The 19789-nt window shown below is 36.8% G+C and overlaps 2 protein-coding genes across 5 annotated transcripts in view; one reads left to right on the forward strand and one right to left on the reverse strand.

Moving 5' to 3' along the window:
- LOC132902007 (syntaxin-binding protein 5) overlaps nucleotides 1-19789 on the forward strand; it is a 259683-nt gene that overhangs the window by 194274 nt on the left and 45620 nt on the right. For all 4 annotated transcript variants that reach the window (XM_060945531.1, XM_060945534.1, XM_060945532.1 and 1 more), the window contains exon 3: nucleotides 11221-11403. In XM_060945531.1, the coding sequence (XP_060801514.1) occupies nucleotides 11221-11403 (183 nt within the window). The remainder of the gene's footprint in view (nucleotides 1-11220; nucleotides 11404-19789) is intronic.
- Nucleotides 1301-6142, reverse strand: LOC132901991 (uncharacterized). Its single transcript, XM_060945435.1, has 2 exons — nucleotides 5699-6142; nucleotides 1301-4193 (listed from the first exon to the last, which is right to left on the reverse strand). Exon 2 carries the CDS (start codon nucleotides 3843-3845, stop codon nucleotides 1512-1514), a length of 2334 nt encoding a protein of 777 aa, XP_060801418.1. The 5' UTR covers nucleotides 3846-4193; nucleotides 5699-6142; the 3' UTR covers nucleotides 1301-1511.

The raw sequence follows: 19789 nt of genomic DNA on the forward strand, positions 1-19789 counted from the left end.
TGGGTAAGAGATGGAGTGGTCCTATTGTTTTTTGAACTGGTGCCGGGAACCGCACGGCATTACACTCGTATAAAACATTTCTTCATTACTGTCTCCCTCTACAATCCACCCGCTTTGATCCGCGTCCAAGGACTCCATCAAATTAATTTGGACGAGTCGCGTGCAGTAATGTATCACGTGATACATTAAGAAATGAGATAACTTGCTTTGCTATTGTTGTACCTCTTTTTTATCGACTAACAGCTTGCCCTGATTCTTAACGGTGCGGGAAAACATCGTGGGGAAACCTGCACATTCAGACAATTGGATGTGTCAACGTAGATCCAATACGGGTTAAGTTTGCCTACAAAGGTTGCGGAGGTCAGATGGGAGTCGCTTCGTGTAAGAACCTGACACCCAATCCAGGATCCATGGTCAAAGGCATACCCCGGGCTCTTCTTCAGAGTGGTGAGGATGCAACCGGGACAAAGCCAGGAGGAAGAAGCTTGCCCTGATTATTGAAAAAGAATCTACATACAACATTTTAATAACGTGCTCGACGAAAATTATTAAACGTTAACTTATTCGATGAGGTTGTTTTTCCAAAGCAATATACATTTCTTTTGTTTAATTTAATAATTTTTGCCTGCAACTTCATACCTTTTATTCAGATTCGGTAATTTTTCTGATAAATTGTGTTACCTACATATATGGACATACTCGTAATACACTTTAGTTTTGAAAAGTAAGCCGCTTAATCGCTTCATTGTCGACCACGACATGAAAATGAAGCGATAGAAGCGCTTGCGTATATGTATATAAAAACGGAACAATACAATATTTAAAACACTCTACCTCAATTTGGAATTGTATTTCCAAATTCAAACATAACTTGAATGTTTCGATAAAATGAAACGCACTAAATAAAGCTCGCGGCGTGAGCTTAAAGCCCCGGGCAGATGAATAGCATTCATCGTGTAAAACGCGCAATTTATAACATGCTTTTAATTTTTTTTTATACCTATGAACGCCTGTAACGTTCGGCTAAATGAAGTTTTATTTTTTTGTAAAAGATTTTTTAAACCGTTTGCGTGAAATGGATTTTTGAAAACGGAATATGTAGTCCCGTTCCATTTATTAACAGTTATTTCTTAATTCAAAACGTTTACGAGGTACAGATTTGCTTTAGTAAAATTATTTTTTTGCTACTTTTATTATATTTAGAGGGAAAATTACCGAGTCTGAATAAAAGATATGAAGTTGCAGGTGTTCGGGAAAGAACATAAAAACGTTTGAAATCTTTAAAATGTTTTATTTATTAATTTAACAAGATAAATCGACGCACACCAAAGCGGAATAGAAACGGAAAAGGAAACAGCAAAACAAAAATGTTGCCATCAACAAATATTATGTTTTTTTTTTTAATTGAACATAAATTGGCGAGGAGCCTTGCAAAAAAATAAAACTAATCGCTCCTGAATTATAAACTAATAAACTTAGCGTTCACATATATATTCTTAATATTAAACTTATTAATCATCATAAATTGGCAATACAGCTACCTTGTTTATGGCTCGTTTGTGAACACTCTGACCATACTTGACCTCCACTACTCTTACTTTACCGTCTGAGCCTGGATATAAATTTATGACTCTAGCAACAGGCCATTTAAGTGGAGAGCAGTTATCTCCAATTAATAAAACCAAATCCCCCATTCTAATATTCTGCTTAGCCTTATGCCATTTGGGCCGTGATATAAGCTGAGACAAATAATTTTTATGCCACGCCTTCCAAAAATCCTGTTGGATCTTTGTACATTTTCTCCAGAACTTCAAAATATTTGTGTTACTGTTAGAGGTCAAATCTGGTTCAGGAATACTATTTATTGGAGCTCCACACAAAAAATGAGCCGGAGTCAAAAAAGAAAAATCATTAACATCTTGTGATAATGATGTCAAAGGTCTTGAGTTCAATATTCCCTCAATTTGAACCATTAATGTGTAGAACTGTTCATATGTGAAGCAAATTTCTCCAATAACGCGCTTAAAATGGTATTTAAAAAGTTTAACAGAAGCTTCAAAAAGTCCTCCAAAAGTAGGGCTATAAGATGGAATGAATTTGAACTCAATTCCCCTTGTTGTACAAAAATCTGAAACATTGTCCTTGTGGACTTGAGAATTATTCAAAAGATATAATTGCCTTAACTTATTATTAGCACCTTTAAAAGTTGATGCATTATCACAGAAAACGGTAGCTGGGATTCCTCGCCTGGAGCAAAATCTTTTAAAAGCTGCCAAAAAACATTCAGTAGTGAGATCAGATACTAACTCTAAATGAATGCATTTAGTTACAAAGCAAACTATTACTAGCACATAGCCTTTACTAATAATGGATCTGCGAAGAGTTGACTGTTTAATTTGAAATGGCCCACAATAATCCATTCCAATCTGATTGAACACCCTATCCTGAGTAATTCGAGCACCAGGTAGTGATCCCATTAATTGGCTAGCCCGTTCTGCTCTAAATTTGAAACATATGGTACATCTATGAACTACCTTTTTTATTTCTCTTACTGCACTTACAATATAATACCTTTGCACTAAACTAGACAAAGTTAATTTTAATCCTGAATGCAATAGTGACAAGTGCTCATTGCGTATGATAAGTGTTGTAAAATGACATTTATTTGGTAAAATTATTGGATACTTTTGATTATAAGGCACATTGGCATTTTCCAACCTTCCCGCAACGCGCATTATCCCTAATTTGTCTAAGAAAGGATTAAGAGATTTAACATTTGTTTTTATAGGTATGTTTTTTGCCATACATTTAAGTTCTTGATTAAAGTGTAAAGATTGAATGTACACAATCAAGCGTGACATTGAGTATCTAATTTCAGAAGCAGTGAGATTTCTTAAATTCCTATCATCTTTGGCAAGTTTACAGTTATTTATAAATCTAAGAACATAAGCATATATACGTTGCAACCTAGTTAACGTTGATACATTTGAAATAGGAAACATTTCTTGTTGTATGCTACAATTAACAACATTGAGATCATCAATATCGTCTGATATAACCTTATTTAAACTAATTTCTTTGGGAATGAAATTTACATCATAAAGTTCTTGTGGCCCTTGCCACCAAATTTGGCAAGAAGCCAATTGAGTGGGATTTAAACCCCTAGACAAGCAATCAACCGGATTGTTTGACCCATTAACATGAAACCAATTACATTCTTTCGTTAATTCATTGATAGTACGTACTCTATTTTGAATATATTGTGGCTTATTATCAGATTTCAACCACCAAAGTACTATCTGAGAATCAGTAAACAAATACTTATATCTAAAATTAACATTATGAAATAATGATAATATTTTCTTAAACAATTTGGCCAGCAATACTGCACCATTTAACTCTAGTTTCGGTATGGATATTTTTGCATTAACAGGGGCAATTCTTGATTTACTACAAACTAATGATACATGCACCATTTTTCCATGTATAGCTCTTATATAAACACAACTGCCAAATGCAATATTTGATGCGTCACAATAGCCAATTAGATCTACATGGTCAGCATTACATATTTTAAGATTTCGGTCTATTATAAGGGGATCCATATTCATTAAATCACAAAAAAAATTATTCCAAGATAATAACAATTTATCAGGTAGTGGATCATCCCAAGACAGTTTTTCAATCCATAGTTTTTGTATAAATTCTTTTGCCTTTGTGACAATAGGGCCAGCGAGGCCTAAAGGGTCAAAAAATGTCGCAATACAACTTAAGACAGTTCGTTTCGTCCACTCTTTAGGGAGTTTACCTTCTGGCTTGCATATTCTAAATTGATCATTTTTCATATCTAAAGATAATCCTAAAGCCTTTAAAACAGCTTCATTGTTATCAAATTGATGATGTTCAGAAAATACTTGCTTATCCTTTGGAATATCAGACAATACCTTATTGCTGCTTGAGCTCCATTTATGTAGCTCAAAGCTTCCAAGCCTTAATAAAGTAATTAATTCATTACATACCTGCTTTAATTGCTCAATACTGTAAGACCCAAAAAGACAATCATCGACATAGGTATTATTCAACAACACGCTGGCTGCTAATGGATATTTGTCTCCATACCTTATTGCTAGCTCAACCAGGCATCGCGTGGCGAGAAAACTGGAACTCCTGACACCATATGTTACAGTTTGAAGCTGCAAGCACAATAATGGATCATTAACATTACTTCTCCAAAGGATATTTTGTAAATGATTTTGTGAAGGATCAATTCTTATTTGCCTATACATTTGACGGATATCACACAAAGCTACAAATTCATATGAGCGAAATAATACTAATATCTCGAACAACTTCCTTTGCACTGTGGGCCCATTATAAAGAACATCATTAAGACTTAAATTTAAACTTGTTTTGGCACTTGCATCAAAAACAACTCGGAGACGGGTTGTCTGACTATGCTCTCTTATGACAGGGTGATGGGGCATAAAGTAATATTGATCGATGGGCATCTTTGATGATGCTAAATCGATAAACCTGCCATGTCCTAGGTCAGAATACTCCTGAATAAACTTAGTGTAATTCTTCTTTAGTTCAGGATCTTTGCTAAATCTTTTCGCTAAACTATTTAATCGTTGCAATGCTAAATTGAATGAGTTCCCCAATGTTAAATCTTCGATTGGTATTTTGAGTGGCAACCGCACCTGAAATCGATTATCGATTATCTGTACCGAATTTTTAAATTCGGCTTCACACACTTCGGTCTTTGCTATACCCTCTTTCTCAATTTCAGGAATATGTTGTTCGTCCCAAAATTTTTGAAGGAGGGAATCTACACTCTCATTATTACTAGAAATAGCATTTAAAACAACAGGGTTTTCATTATAATTGACAAGACAAATATCGTCTCTTTTTATATTTCCAGAAAGAACATAGCCAAACTTAGTTGATAACAGACATAAATTTCCTTCACATAATTCAATTTTGTCCGGTAACATAATTTTAAAGAATATGTCAGAGGAGAGAAGGAAAGATATTTGGCCTGGTATATTAAATTCATCATCAGCTAAGTTAATATTGTCTGGCAAATTTATATCTTTTAAGTTGAATTTGTTTTGTGGCAGATAGGTAGTTATATTGTCTACCACAGAAAACATTGCATTGCATATATAATCATTGTGCAATGAATTTAACATAATATTCGCAGCCTTGGTGATTAATTGCTGTTTTTGACCTAAGGCTGATACATTAACTTCATGTTTGAATGTGGGCAAACCTAGCTCACACATTAAATCGGAAGAAATAAATGAAATCTGAGACCCAGAATCCAAAAGACCTTTTGCTAATATAAAGGAACCATCGCTTTTAAAAATCTTAACCTTGACTGTAGGCAACAACACCATACTCCCATAAGAAGCACTATTTTGACAGCACACCTTATCATCCTCATGCAATACTGTATGATGCGACTTACTCTTACAAATACCACATTTAAAGAAAAACTTGCATCTATTATTATGAAGGTTAAGACAGATCTTACACAGTTTATTGTTTTCAACAAATTCTAGCTTCTCATTAATGCCTAATAATTGAAATTTTTGACACATAAACAACTTGTGATCAGATGATTGACAAAACTTACAAGATGGGGATGTACTTGCATGATTTGAGACATGAGGTTTAGAAAGAATGTGAGACTTACCTTCTGAATGCTGACTTTCTTCAAAACTCAAAGCTCTCTTCTCCACAAACTTGAAAAAATCATCCAAGGTTGGTAAGGCATCTTGGTTTCTATCTGTAAAGTAAGCCCTGCAAGAATAAGAATCTAACTTTCTCATTAAAATGGTAATAACTATCATGTCCCAATGCTCCGTCTTTTGACCAAGCCCATTTAAAGCTCCTAGTAGTTGACGAGCTGATGAAACAAACTGTCTTAAGTTCTGCGCAGTACCTTTAGAGATTGCTTGTATGTCTAGCAGCTTATTAATATGATGAGTTACTAGAATACATTTATTGTCATATCTATTATTTAGCAACCTTAATGCATCATCATAAGAGCTATTTACTAGAGGTAGACCTTCAACCAGCATTAGCGCATCTCCCTTCAAATATTTTCTTAAATAGAATAGCTTTTGTATAGGAGCAAGGTTAGCATCACCACCGATTACTGCCATAAACATATCCATGAAGGTTTTGTATTGCACCACATCCTTTCCATCGTAGTATGGTATTTCAAGCTGAGGTAACTTCCTGGTCATGGCGCTATACTCCGGCGTGGTATCCTTAAAAATCGTGCTATTGTGGTTTTCAGGCCCCTTCGCAGAATTTAATATTTTCTTCATGCTGCTTATTGTAAATAAGCACAGTTCTTCTAAGTCATCCTCCTCAAAATTAGAGTCGTCAATTTTATCATCTAGAAGCTGCAAACTCAATTTATGGCTTCTATAAGAAACCAGCGAATCTTGGAGACCTTTAATTCGTAGCTCGATGGATTCGCAATCGACGAGTACTTGTTCTTGTTGTTCCATGGCGAATTTTTGCGCCCTTGTTAGCTGCCCTTTAAATTGTCCAATTTGGGCTATTAGTTTGGTTCTCTGGAATGCTGGATCATTTGAAATCGCAGATTTATGCGCCATTTTATAATTATAATATTGCCTTGGCTTCCCGAATTGTTGGTATGCGTGTTTTATAAAGCTTTTCCTTGAATGGCGTCAAAAATGGCGGCACGGCACGGCGTCGGATTTTTATTTTTTAACAATTTTGTGTTTTTTACTAAATTTGAGATTATATTTATATTTATATGTCCCGGGTTTCGGCACCAATTTTATGTTCGGGAAAGAACATAAAAACGTTTGAAATCTTTAAAATGTTTTATTTATTAATTTAACAAGATAAATCGACGCACACCAAAGCGGAATAGAAACGGAAAAGGAAACAGCAAAACAAAAATGTTGCCATCAACAAATATTATGTTTTTTTTTTTTTAATTGAACAGCAGGCAAAAATTATTAAATTATACAAAAGAAATGTATATTGCTTTGGAAAAAAAACCTCATCGAATAAGTTAACGTTTAACAATTTTCGTCGAGCGCGTTATTAAAATTTTGAAAGAGCGAGAATTTCTTAATAAACGTTAATAACAAACAAAAATTAAATTAGTCAATTTACCTTCCAGGCACGAATTCACGCGTAAATTTTTACAAAATTACTTTTCTATGAGTTTGCTGTCCACTCTTTAAAATCAAAATCTTTCTTTAATAAAGTCTTTCTATTTATTAATTATTTTCTCATTAATTTGTAATTTCAAGTGCAATATTTTTTTATAAATTTAGACACAATTTTAAGTCAAACATTGAATTAAAATCATTATCGCTTATTCATCGTACTGTAATCTATACTAATATTATAAAGCTGAAGAGTTTGTTTATTTGAAGGCGCTAATCTCAGAAACTACTAGTCCGAATTAAAAAATTAAAAATAATGAAAAGTGTGAAAAAACGGGGAAAATTACCTATTCATCCTTGAGGGCTTCAATGAAGCCCATAACAACTATTCCACGCGGGCGAAGTCGCGGGCACAGCTAGTTTAATATATAAAAAGCACTTACAACATTTTCACACCCCAAAAATATGAACTTAAATGAATACGAGTAAACTATACTATACTATTGTCGTAACTATTATAGTATTTATACTGTATTTTTGTTTTCTCCCGGAAAAACAAATTGTAATTTGGGAACAATAGCGCCAGAGCAGGGCCGCACTTGGCGCCATTTGGACTTTTGTTTCCAACAATCGGTGCAATTTAGAAAATTCGTGATTCGCGAAGGCGTACACCGAATCCGTTTTCGGTTCGTTAACGACAATTCGCGAATTGATAATAGGTACATACGGAAAGTAAATCTGTTTTGTCCTTTAAAATAATTCATATTAATCTTATACATATTTCATGATATTTATTTGCATGATTGCAATGTGTGACTCAACTGCATCATAAATATGGGATTGTTAATATAAAATATTTATTTATTTATATCTTTGAAAAAATTAAAATGCTGCAGTGTAGTTTATTCTGCCTAAAAGAAGAATCCCAAGTTTGTAAGCCTATCCCTTAGTCGCCTTTAACGACATCCATGGGAAAGAGACGGAGTGGTCCTATTCTTTTTTTGTATTGGTGCCGGGAACCACACGGCACACGGTTAAGTTCACGTAAACGTAATTCCAGAGTTCTGATCGATTTGGAAAACTTTAAGCGATGTTTAAACGGTCAGGTCGCTTTAATAATATTCATGTACTTTTAACGAGACAGCTTCACCTCAAACAAGAGTTATAAAGTTTAAAACTGACTGATTTTGTTTGCCTGCTTACCATCGCACCCGTCCGTCCAGCCCTCATCTTAACTCTGCGAATACTTAATTTTATTCCAGGACCGTATCAGGATATTCTTTTTTATGAGTCTTTTAGACATGTTGCGAGTTACCATTGAAGTTGGATTTTGTGAGAAAGTTTTTAACATCCTATAGATGAATAGTTTAAGTTGGAAATTAATTGTAGTTAGATGAATAGTTTAAGTTGGAAGTTAATTGTCACCAATGATTTATATCTTAAAACATATGTGTAATGTATATAGTAAATAATGACTAACTAGAGTCATAATTTCCTAAAAGCACGCATATAATAGGTGGTGAATCTAGAAATTTACCTTTAACAAATTATTTTGGTCTAATTTATTTTTTTGGCGTTCGGTAACATTTTCATGTTTTTATTATTTTTCTTATACTTAACTGTTAATTTTACACTTTTATGATATTTTGTTGGTCAATCCAAAACAATTTGAAGATCCTGAATACAGCTCTGCTCATTTGAATATAGAATATGTTTAACTTTGGAGAGACGGTGGCGATTAGTATAATTTTACGACGGTTTTTAGTGCTTTTCTGCTATGTTTAATTTTTGCGTTCATATTCATTTCTGAGCATTTTTTTTGTTTTTGAATGTTAGCTTCATAGCTCAGCCTGGGCTCTCCTGTACAATGATAGTCAATTAAAATCATCTGTTAGTTGTTTTTTGTCTTTCGCTGGACGAAGAAACAAAATATTACAAAAATACGAACTAGTTCACTCGTTTACAAATTACTAGGAGGGTTAATATTCATCATCTCTTTGTCTTAACCACCAATGGTTTCAAATACACATTTCAGTACATAATTCAGCTAACAGTACCCGTATACTGTGATCAAACACGAACTTAGGTATTGTACAAATGCAATTTGCTAAAACACTAAGCAGAATACACACTAGTAAAGTGCCGTGTGGTTCCCGGCACCAATACAAAAAAGAATAGGACCACTCCATCTCTTTCCCACGGATGTCGTAAAAGGCGACTAAGGGATAGGCTTATAAAATTGCGATCCTTTTTCTAGGCGATGGGCTAGCAACCTGTCACTATTTGAATCTCAATTCTATCATTAAGCCAAATAGCTGAACGTGGCCATTCAGTCTTTTCAAGACTGTTGGCTCTGTCTACCCCGCAAGGGATATAGACGTGACCATATGTATGTATGTACTAAGCAGAATTGTAGCGGTATGTACTAACGTCCTAATATAGACCTTCTCTTTGTATCAGTCCGACTTTGTAGCCTGCATCCGGCCCTGTTGCCGCAGGTAATGGAATTCGAACAAACAGAGTGCCTCCCTGTGATTCTCGGATATCGACATAAGCCTGCCACCGGCCCTGTGCTTACTCGTACGTTAAAATGTAATTTAGGTATCGTTGCTCATCTAAATTTGCAGGCGCAACTTTGTCGGATGCAGCGTACGCGTAACTTTCGCGTTTTTGAAGGATATTTTGCGAGAAATCAAACGTTTTATTTAAAATTCGTCTAATGTAAGTTTGCATAATGGACTGATAGCGAAGAGGTAAAATAGTTTGTATTAGCTATATTACTTTTTAGGACCACTCCATCTCTTTTCCATGAATGTCTTGCAAGGCAACTAAGGGATAGGTTTTTGAACTTGATTATTCTTTTAGGCGATGGGCTAACAACCTGTCACTATTTGAATCACAATTCTGTCATTTACCCAAACAGCCGAACGTGGCTTTTTAAACTTGTTGGCTCTGTCTACCACGCGAGGGTGACGTGACTATATGTATATATGTATTATGCTATAACTGGAAAAAAGTCAAAGGTACATATACATGATACATACAGATACATGACCTTGGTTCGTTTTGAACCTGCGTATCACCCTTTTTTAGTTGGGCACCTTATTCATTCGATCACCAGCGCTCTCTACAATGTGTACCTAACTCGGTGCTAACTCCACTTGAATTTCGAGTCAAAGTAAAACACTTGGCTATAATTAACGGGCCGTTTCTATCCCCTTAAAGGTTACGTTACGGGCCTTTAAATATGACCTTCGCAGATCTCCACGATAAAGCTATCTTGAGATCTCAAGACTTGAAACTTTGGATATTCAAGTTAATAGAAAATCGTTATTAGAACAAGCAAAGAGCCACTTAATAAGCATGGATATTTAATTTTATTGCTTCTACGCTGATGAAATTATTTATTTAATATTTTAACTTGCTCTTTTACACTGTATCTGTGTGATGTAATGAACAGAAGACTGCTCAAATAAGACAATTCCATAGATTTATCTGAGCGTAGTTTTGTGTGAATCTAGCATCTTTTTATCTGGACGGCCTCTGTCGCGCAGCGGGAGTACGCTTGTCTGTGACACCGGTGGTCCTAGGTTCGAATCCTGGCCACGGCATGATGAGAAAAGAACTTTTTCTCATTATCCTGGGTCTTGGATGTTTATCTATACAAGTATTTATTATAAAATATATTATCGTTGAGTTAGTATCTCGTAACACAATTCTCGAACTTACATCGAGGCTAACTCAATCTGTTTAATTGGTCCCGTATGTATATATTATCTAATATATTTAAACGAGCAATTATTGTAAATATATAATCAGGATCTCGAAAACGGCTCCAACGATTTTCATGAAAGTTACAGATTAGGGGCTTTTCGGCTAAAGGAATCGATTTATCAAGGTCCTAGGTTCGAGAAAAGCTCGGTTCCCAAGATATATAAACATTATAAAAACCGCGTTTTAAGAAACCATATCAGCGCCATCTCTGGTAGACCGAGCAAAGCTCGGGTACTTTATTTAATGCTCAATACCTATAGAAACAATTTCCTGAATCGCACCTCAGACTGGGCGGGCCGGGCGTCGACGCTCACGTGCGTCACGAGGCGGGCGAGGCGGTTCTTCACGCCAAGTTCCTCATCAACGAGGGAGCCCTGGTCACGGCCACGGCGGACGACCAGCTCCACCTGTGGACCTTCAGGCAGAAGCTGCCGCAGAGGGTCCAGTCGCTCAAGTTCCAACGGGAGAGGTGAGACATTCAGATTACATACATGCATAAAATCACGCCTCTTTATTAGTCGGATTACATACATACTTACATAAAATCACGCCTCTTTCCCGGAGAGGTAGGGAGAGACTACCTCTTTCCACTTGCCACGATCTCTCGCTTTATCCACATTCATAACTCTCTTCATGCAAGCTCGACGGTTTCGGGTACTCTTGATCTAACCCTTTGGCAGGACGTCTTTAATTTGATCAAGATACGTTCGTCTAGGTCTTCCCACTCCGACCTTTCCCTCCACACTCTCCTTGTATATCTGCTTAGTCAACATTCAGATTAGTCTTAGGTTTTCATTTCTCTATAGCATGGCACGCTACATACATATGGTCACGTCCATATCCCTTGCGGGGTAGACAGAGCCAACAGTCTTGAAAGGACTGAATTGCCACGTTCAGCTATTTGGCTTAATGATAGAATTGAGATTCAAATAGTGACAGGTTGCTAGCCCATCGCTTAAAATAGAATCCCAAGTTTGTAAGCCTATCCCTTAGTCGCCTTTTACGACATCCATGGGAAAGAGATGGAGTGGTCCTATTATTTTTTGTATTGGTTCCGGGACCCAAACAGCACCAATATAAATTTTCCATGGTTGTCGTAAGAGGCAACTAAGGGATGGGCTTATAAACTTGGGATTCTCGTTTTAGGCGATGGGCTAACAACCTGCCACTATTTGAATCTCAATTCTATCATAAAGCCAAACAGCTGAATGTGGCCTACCAGTCTCTTCAAGACTTTTGGCTCTGTCTACCACGCACGGGATATAGACGTGACTATATGAATGATATGAATCACTCTATGTATCTCACAAAGATATAGTAACAAGTTGCGTACACGTAACTTGGCTTATAATAATAATGTCCGACACTTCAACCGATAATATGATACGGTATAATACACTTCTATATTTATGAGTATTTCACCAGTGTTATTCCATTCTCAATCTAGTCGAAAAAATCGGTTGTCTGTAAAGTCGTTTTACTGACGATAGTCAACGTCTTAAGAAAATACTGATGTTATGGTAGCATTTTTCAAAAGAAAATTTTTATTTCATTTGTTTAATAGATTTGTATGTATATAGAGAAGGTATACGCTGCAGAACGCGAAGGCCGATTATGCCTCTTTGTCGCTCGTTCCGCGCTCTCGCTCGCACTTCAAGCCTTACATGGAACGCCTCAGAGCGAGGTAACGCCGCATGAGTCATGTTTTTTCGTGCGTGCAGCCGGCTCAATCGAATTATAAGACGTTGTCACGTCAAAAGAAATTTAAATGAATTTTGAACGTTCCGTTGCACGCTGAAAGATTTATTTACATATTTAAACTTTATTTTACAAAATACAAATGTACAGCACCATTGGCGGACTTAATGCTAGAAGCATTATCTACCAGTCAACCATTGGGTCTGACGGAGAACTCTATGTGGGGTCAAACTAAATAAATATTTTTATCTGTGTAAATATAAAATGATGTAATAAATGTGTCTGTTGCATGGATGTCCAAGATATCAGATCATGACCTGGCTTATGAAATACTTTCACTTACTGGGTCATCCTTACTGTAGGTACATCTATACAGTCACCTGTCAAATACATACATACATATAATCACGTCTATATCCCATATCATGTTTTTAACTGTTAAATTGCTGGATGCATGTGTGACATAATTGTTCCTTGTTGTACGATATTTACATACATAAATACATATAACCACGTCTATATCCCTTGCGGGGTAGACAGAGCCAACAGTCTTGAAAAGACTGATAGGCCACGTTCAGCTGTTTGGCTTTATGATGGAATTGAAATTCAAATAGTGACAGGTTGCTAGCCCATCGCCTAAAAGGAGAATCTCAAGTTTATAAGCCTATCCCTTAGTCGCCTTTTACGACATCCATGGGAACGAGATGGAGTGGTCCTATTCTTATTTTTATTGGTGCCGGGAACCACACGGCACCTGTCAAAAGTTCACATAAAAGTCCATACAAGTAAACATAACTTAAGAACTAACTTATTTGCTACCAAGAAGGTAAAAATCCAAAGTTAAGACCGATTTTTTTTATTGGAGCCTAAAATTCAAGTTAACTTAAAAATCTTATTCTAACTTATGTGCTACCAAAAAGGGATCACTCAGCTTCATGTCGTGACATGATTATGACGCTGTTTTTCAGTGAAAACTTAAAATAAATAGTTTAAGATGAATGCTGGCTCTATGCTAAATGACAAAAACAAGAAAAATTCAACGCTCTCTTTGTGCAATTAAATATTTTAATGGCTTTATATAAAAAAACAAATAAACTGTCACTTTTTGAATCTCAATTCTCTCATTAAGCCTAACAGCTGAACGCGGCCTATCAGTCTTTCAAGACTGTTGTCAACCCCACAGGGTATATAGACGTAATAATTTGTACATTTGTAGATGTTTGTGATTTGAAAAGCAGCTGGAATATGCTTTTGAAATTATGAGTCAGACACATTAATTAAAACTCCAAGAAAATACTGACATACCTAAAACATTGTAATTTCCATTTTCGTCAAAATAAACACAGTCGCGAGAGTTTCAACAGCAAAATTCCGTGACATCTTGGAGGGCGTAATAAAATTAATTTCTAATCCTAATAATTATATTAACTGCGAACAATGTGCCCAAGTTAATTAGTGGAATATGGAGAACCCATCCCCTCCACAGTACGTACCCCCCACCTTGTCAGAATATAAAGTAATGTAATACCTTTCCTGGGACTACGCTCTCGTTAGAATTTAGAAAAAGAATTATAAAAAAAAAATTTGAAAAAAAAACCCTTGTGGGGTAGACAGAGCCAACAGTCTTGAAAAGACTGATCGGCCACGTTCAGCTATTTAAGGGTTAATGATAGAACTTAAAAGTTTGTAAGCCTATCCCTTAGTCGCCTTTTACAACATCCATGGGGAAGAGATGGAGTGGTCCTATTATTTTTTGTATTGGTGCCGGCAACCACACGGCAGCCATATACTTGTATGGATTAAGAAGTGTCAACGTGTATAAATTGAATTAAACAATATCACCCACGTACTAATAACAATGGGTATGTCGTGTCCGTCAATTTACGTCAAACAGTGTGTAGCCGAGCGGAACTACAGCGGCGAGCGGACAGCCGTAGATAGCGCCTGGACACGGGCACGGGCTGAGTGATAAGCGTTAGCGGTTTATGTTTCTGCCGTTCTGAGTTAGTATGAAAAATAGTTCAGAAAGTAATAAAGAAAATATTTCTAATGACTAGTCAAAGTTCGTGTATATTGGTCCGAATTTAACTAAAGTTATCTTAGTAATAAATAAATGACTTCCCAAGACTTGGTTCTCGTGGTATGTTACATAAACAAAAGTAACTTGTTAAACTCTTGAAGGTCGTCTATTTTTGTGTCTCATCAATGCGATTCAGTAGTTTTTGAGTTTATTCACTACATCTTACATAAGATAACGTAAAATATAATCACGTCCACATCCCCCGTGGGGTAGACAGAGCGAACAGTCATTAAAAGACTGAAAGGCCACGCTCAGTTACTCGGCTAAATGATAGAATTGAGATTCTAATAGTGACAGGTTGCTAGCCCATCGCCTAAAAAAGATTATAAGCGACAGAAGCCGTGTGTTAAGGCCGATATGCAATCAAATGCTTTATCGGAATCACATTTGCGAAACATATTGCAGAATTCGCATAGAGTGGTAGTTAAAAATGAGACGCTCTCTTCTGTAACTTGGACCACACAAATGAATCAATGCTCGTTCAATAAAGACAGTAATTAATGCCGGACGCGCGCCGCGATTAGAGTGTCATGGCGGCTACAAAGCTAGCTAGTGAAGTCACTAAATGATGATCGTATGATATATCAATGTGATATCATTAATGCTTGCTGTAAATTATTCCGAAATTTTAATGAACATTGGAATAAGATCACATGTGATCTGTATGTGTACGTGTGGTTCCCGGCACCAATAGAAAAAAGAGATAGGATCACTCCATCTCTTTCCCATGGATGTCGTAAAAGGCGTCTAAGGGATAGGCTTATCAACTTGGGATTCTTGTTTTAGGCGATGGGCTAGCCTGTCACTATTTAAATCTCAATTCTATCTTAAAGCCAAATAGCTGAACGTTGCCTATCAGTCTTTTCAAGATTGTTGGCTCTGTCTACCCCGCACGAGATATATACGTGATTATACGTATGTATATATGATCTCTATTACTGTCTAAATATGTAAACCCTTTTCAAATGCAAATGAAGATTTCATATATTCATCTTCTCATTTTTGCATCACGTCACACAAAGCAACTCCAGCGCAACTAATTTATCGCACATTTAGTTTTTAGGGCATCATTTGCACATTGTTACAGATATACCATCAAACTGTCACGACAGACAGACGAAATCAAAGGGTGAGTTGGTGTTAGCTTGGTGTCGTACAAAGCCCGAGATGTGCACGCGCATACCTACATATTTTAATTCTGATTTTAAACTTTCGCGTTGCATTATATCTACTGTTTACGAGTATAAGTAACACAGGTATTAACCGCGTACGTAACGCAACTTTATTTTGTTTTGGACGTTTCTATGATATTTCCTCTATGTATTTAATTTTATATCTAAATTATTTCCATATTTCCGCATGGAAATAATTTAGATATAAAATTAAATAAGAAAAATATAACTGTAGATATTTTCTCAAAAGTAACAGTTAGAATAAAAAAAAACTCTTCATTAGACAAATACATCGCGGCAATAAAAAAAATATTCTATAAAATAAAAATAAAAAAACTATAAAAAAATTCCAAAAAAAACCGGTTGTGTCTGCGTTCCGGGCGACTTTATGTCGCACGTTTCTCCACACTCGTCCACTTTTAGTCGCCACCTCTCCGCATGGCTGTGCGATACTGTTCCGTGGTCGATGTCGTCTGTCTGTCGTGGTAGCTTGTGTTGTCCAAGTTATATATACGTGTATTTATATAAATCTTAAACTTTATATATATATTTGTATTTGTAATCCAGACTGCCGTGTTCCCGGCACCAATAAGAAAAGAATAGGACCATTCTATTTCGTTCCCATGGATGTCGGAAAAGGCGACTAAGGGATCGGCTTATAAATTTGGGATTCTTTTTTAAGGCGATGGGCTAGCAACCTGCTGAACTTGGCCTATCAGTCTTTACGTGACTGTTGGCTCTGTCTGTGTGTGACTGTGTCATACTTGTGATTCTTTTTTTATGCGATGGGTTAGCACTGTCACTATTTGGATCCCAATTCCATCATTAGGCCGAGCAGCTGAACGTGGCCATTCAGTCTTTTCGGGACTATTGGCTCTGTCTACCCCGTAAGGGATATAGACGTGACTATATGTATGTATGTCTTTAATCTGTTCAAGACAAAATATATAAAATGAATTCAATAAAACCAAATTGACGTGCGGTGTGAAAGCATCTTCACATAATGGGCCATCCTGCACTACGACGTCTCGTAGATCCGCTACGACGTGCTACGGCGTAGCACGCAGCTACGATGTAATAATCCTACCGATTGCAATTACCGCCGCTTTGTATTCAATTTGCATAGCACGATGGTATACTAACTTGGTCTGGATTATAGTTTATATGTTCCAGTAATATTTGTTTAGGAATTTGGCACATCGGTAGGTAACCTATTATAAATGCGAATGTTTGTATGTCAGTATGTCAGTATGGATGTTTGTTACTCTTTCACGCAAAAACTACTGAATCGATTACGATGAAATTTGGTATGAAGGTAGCTGAAGACCCAGAATAACATATAGGCTACTTTTTATCGAAGTCGCGGGCGGCCTCTAGTTTACCATATATGAGAGAGCGCTTGAAGATCCATTCGCGTAAAATGAAAACTCCCATTAACTTTCCCGAGGGATTTTCCAAAAATCCTATCGTCACCTAGTTACAGTCTATCTTCCTGCCAAATTTCATATTTATTGGTTCAGTAGTTTTTGAGATTTCGCAACAAAGCCCCAGCCTTTTGTCCCGATATAAATGTACTCACAGGTTTACGATTCACCCCTTTTCAATGGAAATTGATTAATGATTGTTGTTTATGAATGATGACAGTTACTATGCTGCCTCTTAATTAAATTTGTGTTATTAATTGTTTGTTTAGCCGTGCGGTTCCCGGCACTATTACAAAAAATAATAGGACCACTCCATCTCTTTCCCATGAATGTCGTAACAGGCGACTAAGAGACAGACTTTTATTAAGTTGGAATTCTTCTTTAAGGCAATGGGCTAGCAACCTGTCACTATTTGAATCTCAATTCTATCATTAAGCCAAACAGCTGAACGTTGCCTCTCAATGTTTTCGAGACTCTTAGCTCTGTTTACACCACAAGGTATATAGACGTGATAATATGTATGCATGTATAGTTTCATAACTTGTAATGCTTTTTATTTCATACGAAATTTCCATACATACATACATATGTTCACGTCTATATCCCTTGCGGGGTAGACAGAGCCAACAGTCTTGAAAAGACTGAATGGCCACGTTCAGCTATTTGGCTTAATAATATAAATGAGATTCAAATAGTGACAGCTCGCTAGCCCATCGCCTAAAAAAGAATCTCAAGTTTGTAAGCCTATCCCTTAGTCGCCTTTTACGACATCCATGGGAAAGAGACGGAGTGGTTCTATTCTTTTTTGAATAGGTGCCGGAAACCACACGGCATACGAAATTTCATTTTAAATATCTACATTCCACTAGGCTTTGTTCTCGTAGAGCAGATACATGATACTGTTGTCTCACGCTGCACAGAGCTAGTGTTTACACGCACAGAACAAAGCACGCCCTGGTCGGTCTGTTTACACCCGGCGGACAAAGGACGCTTTACACAATGCGTGACGGCGACGCGACGGAATAATACCGACATTGGTTGTTTAGGATTCATCACACCACGCGATCTTAGCATGATTACTAGTCTTTTTTTTAACGTGTCTACCCGGCTGCCCATGGAAAGCCGGACGGGTTGTGTGGGGCTTGAACCTACTAAAACCACACGGTACCATCGCCTACCGCTTTCTTGTCAGGAGCATGAGCTGCCCTCGCTCATATTTCCGAGGATAATCACTAGCCTGACGTAATAAATCTTAAACCTCTCGTTGTTTAGCTACCTAGGTAAGAAAAAAAATAATTTGAGATAACAATAGTTGTCAAGTGTGTCGTAGGTTTCCTGGTGCTTTAGAATAAAACCAGAAAAAGGCAACTAAGGGAATAGACACATTAATCTAAACATAACATATAATCTCGTCTATATCCCATGCTGCTTCGTAACAATGATTTTTTTCCCCCGACGCTATTTCTTAAAGATTATCTGGAATGTTTTTTCATTTTATGTTTCATTATTTTCCATAACATAACATATAATCACGTCTATATCCTCTGTGGAGTTGACAGAGCCAACAGTCATCAAAAGACTAAAAGGCCACGTTCAAATAGTGACAGGTTGCTAGCCCATCGCCTAAAAGAGGAATCTCAATTAAATAAGCCTATCCCTTAGTCACCTTTTACGACATTCATGGAAAAGAAACGGAGTGGTCCTATTATTTTTTTCTATTAGCGCCGGGAACCACACGGCACATATGTGTAGCTTTTGCCATGATCCAACATGGGTTAGGTATCCCTGCAAAGCGCGAAGGCCAGGGGACGATCCCTTCGTGTAACCCATCAGGATTGTAGCGGCCGTGCAGCTTCCATGGACAAACAGACTCTTTGACTTGACTTTTTAGATGATCAAAACTGACAGACTGATGAAAAAAATGACACTCAAGACTAAGACGAGACGACGATAAGACGCACCTTGAACAGGCAAAATTCTATTTTTATTCTGACACGACCCAATAGACCCTTGGCCCGTTCAAGGATTATATAACACTTAAATTTTTAACACAATTGTAAATATCTCAAAAACTATCTTACCTACCGATTTTGATGTCGTACGAACTTATAAATTCCATTGACATTCTACATGCATTTTTAACTTTATCAAAATTAGTCCTGCGGTAACTAACGTTTTGCGTTACAAGCTAACATACACACATACAAACAAAATATGTTTTTTCGACCAAAATTGATTGCTAATCACTAAAATACATTTATATCGATCGGATCATGTAAACAGTCCTTGCAACAGCGGCGCTTTGTGCCGTATTGTATTGTGTCGTGTTGTGTTCGGACCGACACAGCTTACAAAGCTCGCTCTGAGCTTTAATACATACATACATACATATAATCACGTCTATATCCCTTGCGGGGTAGACAGAGCCAACAGTCCTGAGCGGACTGATAGGCCACGTTCAGCTATTTGGCTTTAAGATAG

This window comes from Amyelois transitella, chromosome 8, assembly GCF_032362555.1.
Source record: "Amyelois transitella isolate CPQ chromosome 8, ilAmyTran1.1, whole genome shotgun sequence".
NCBI classification, from domain to species: Eukaryota; Metazoa; Arthropoda; class Insecta; order Lepidoptera; family Pyralidae; genus Amyelois; species Amyelois transitella.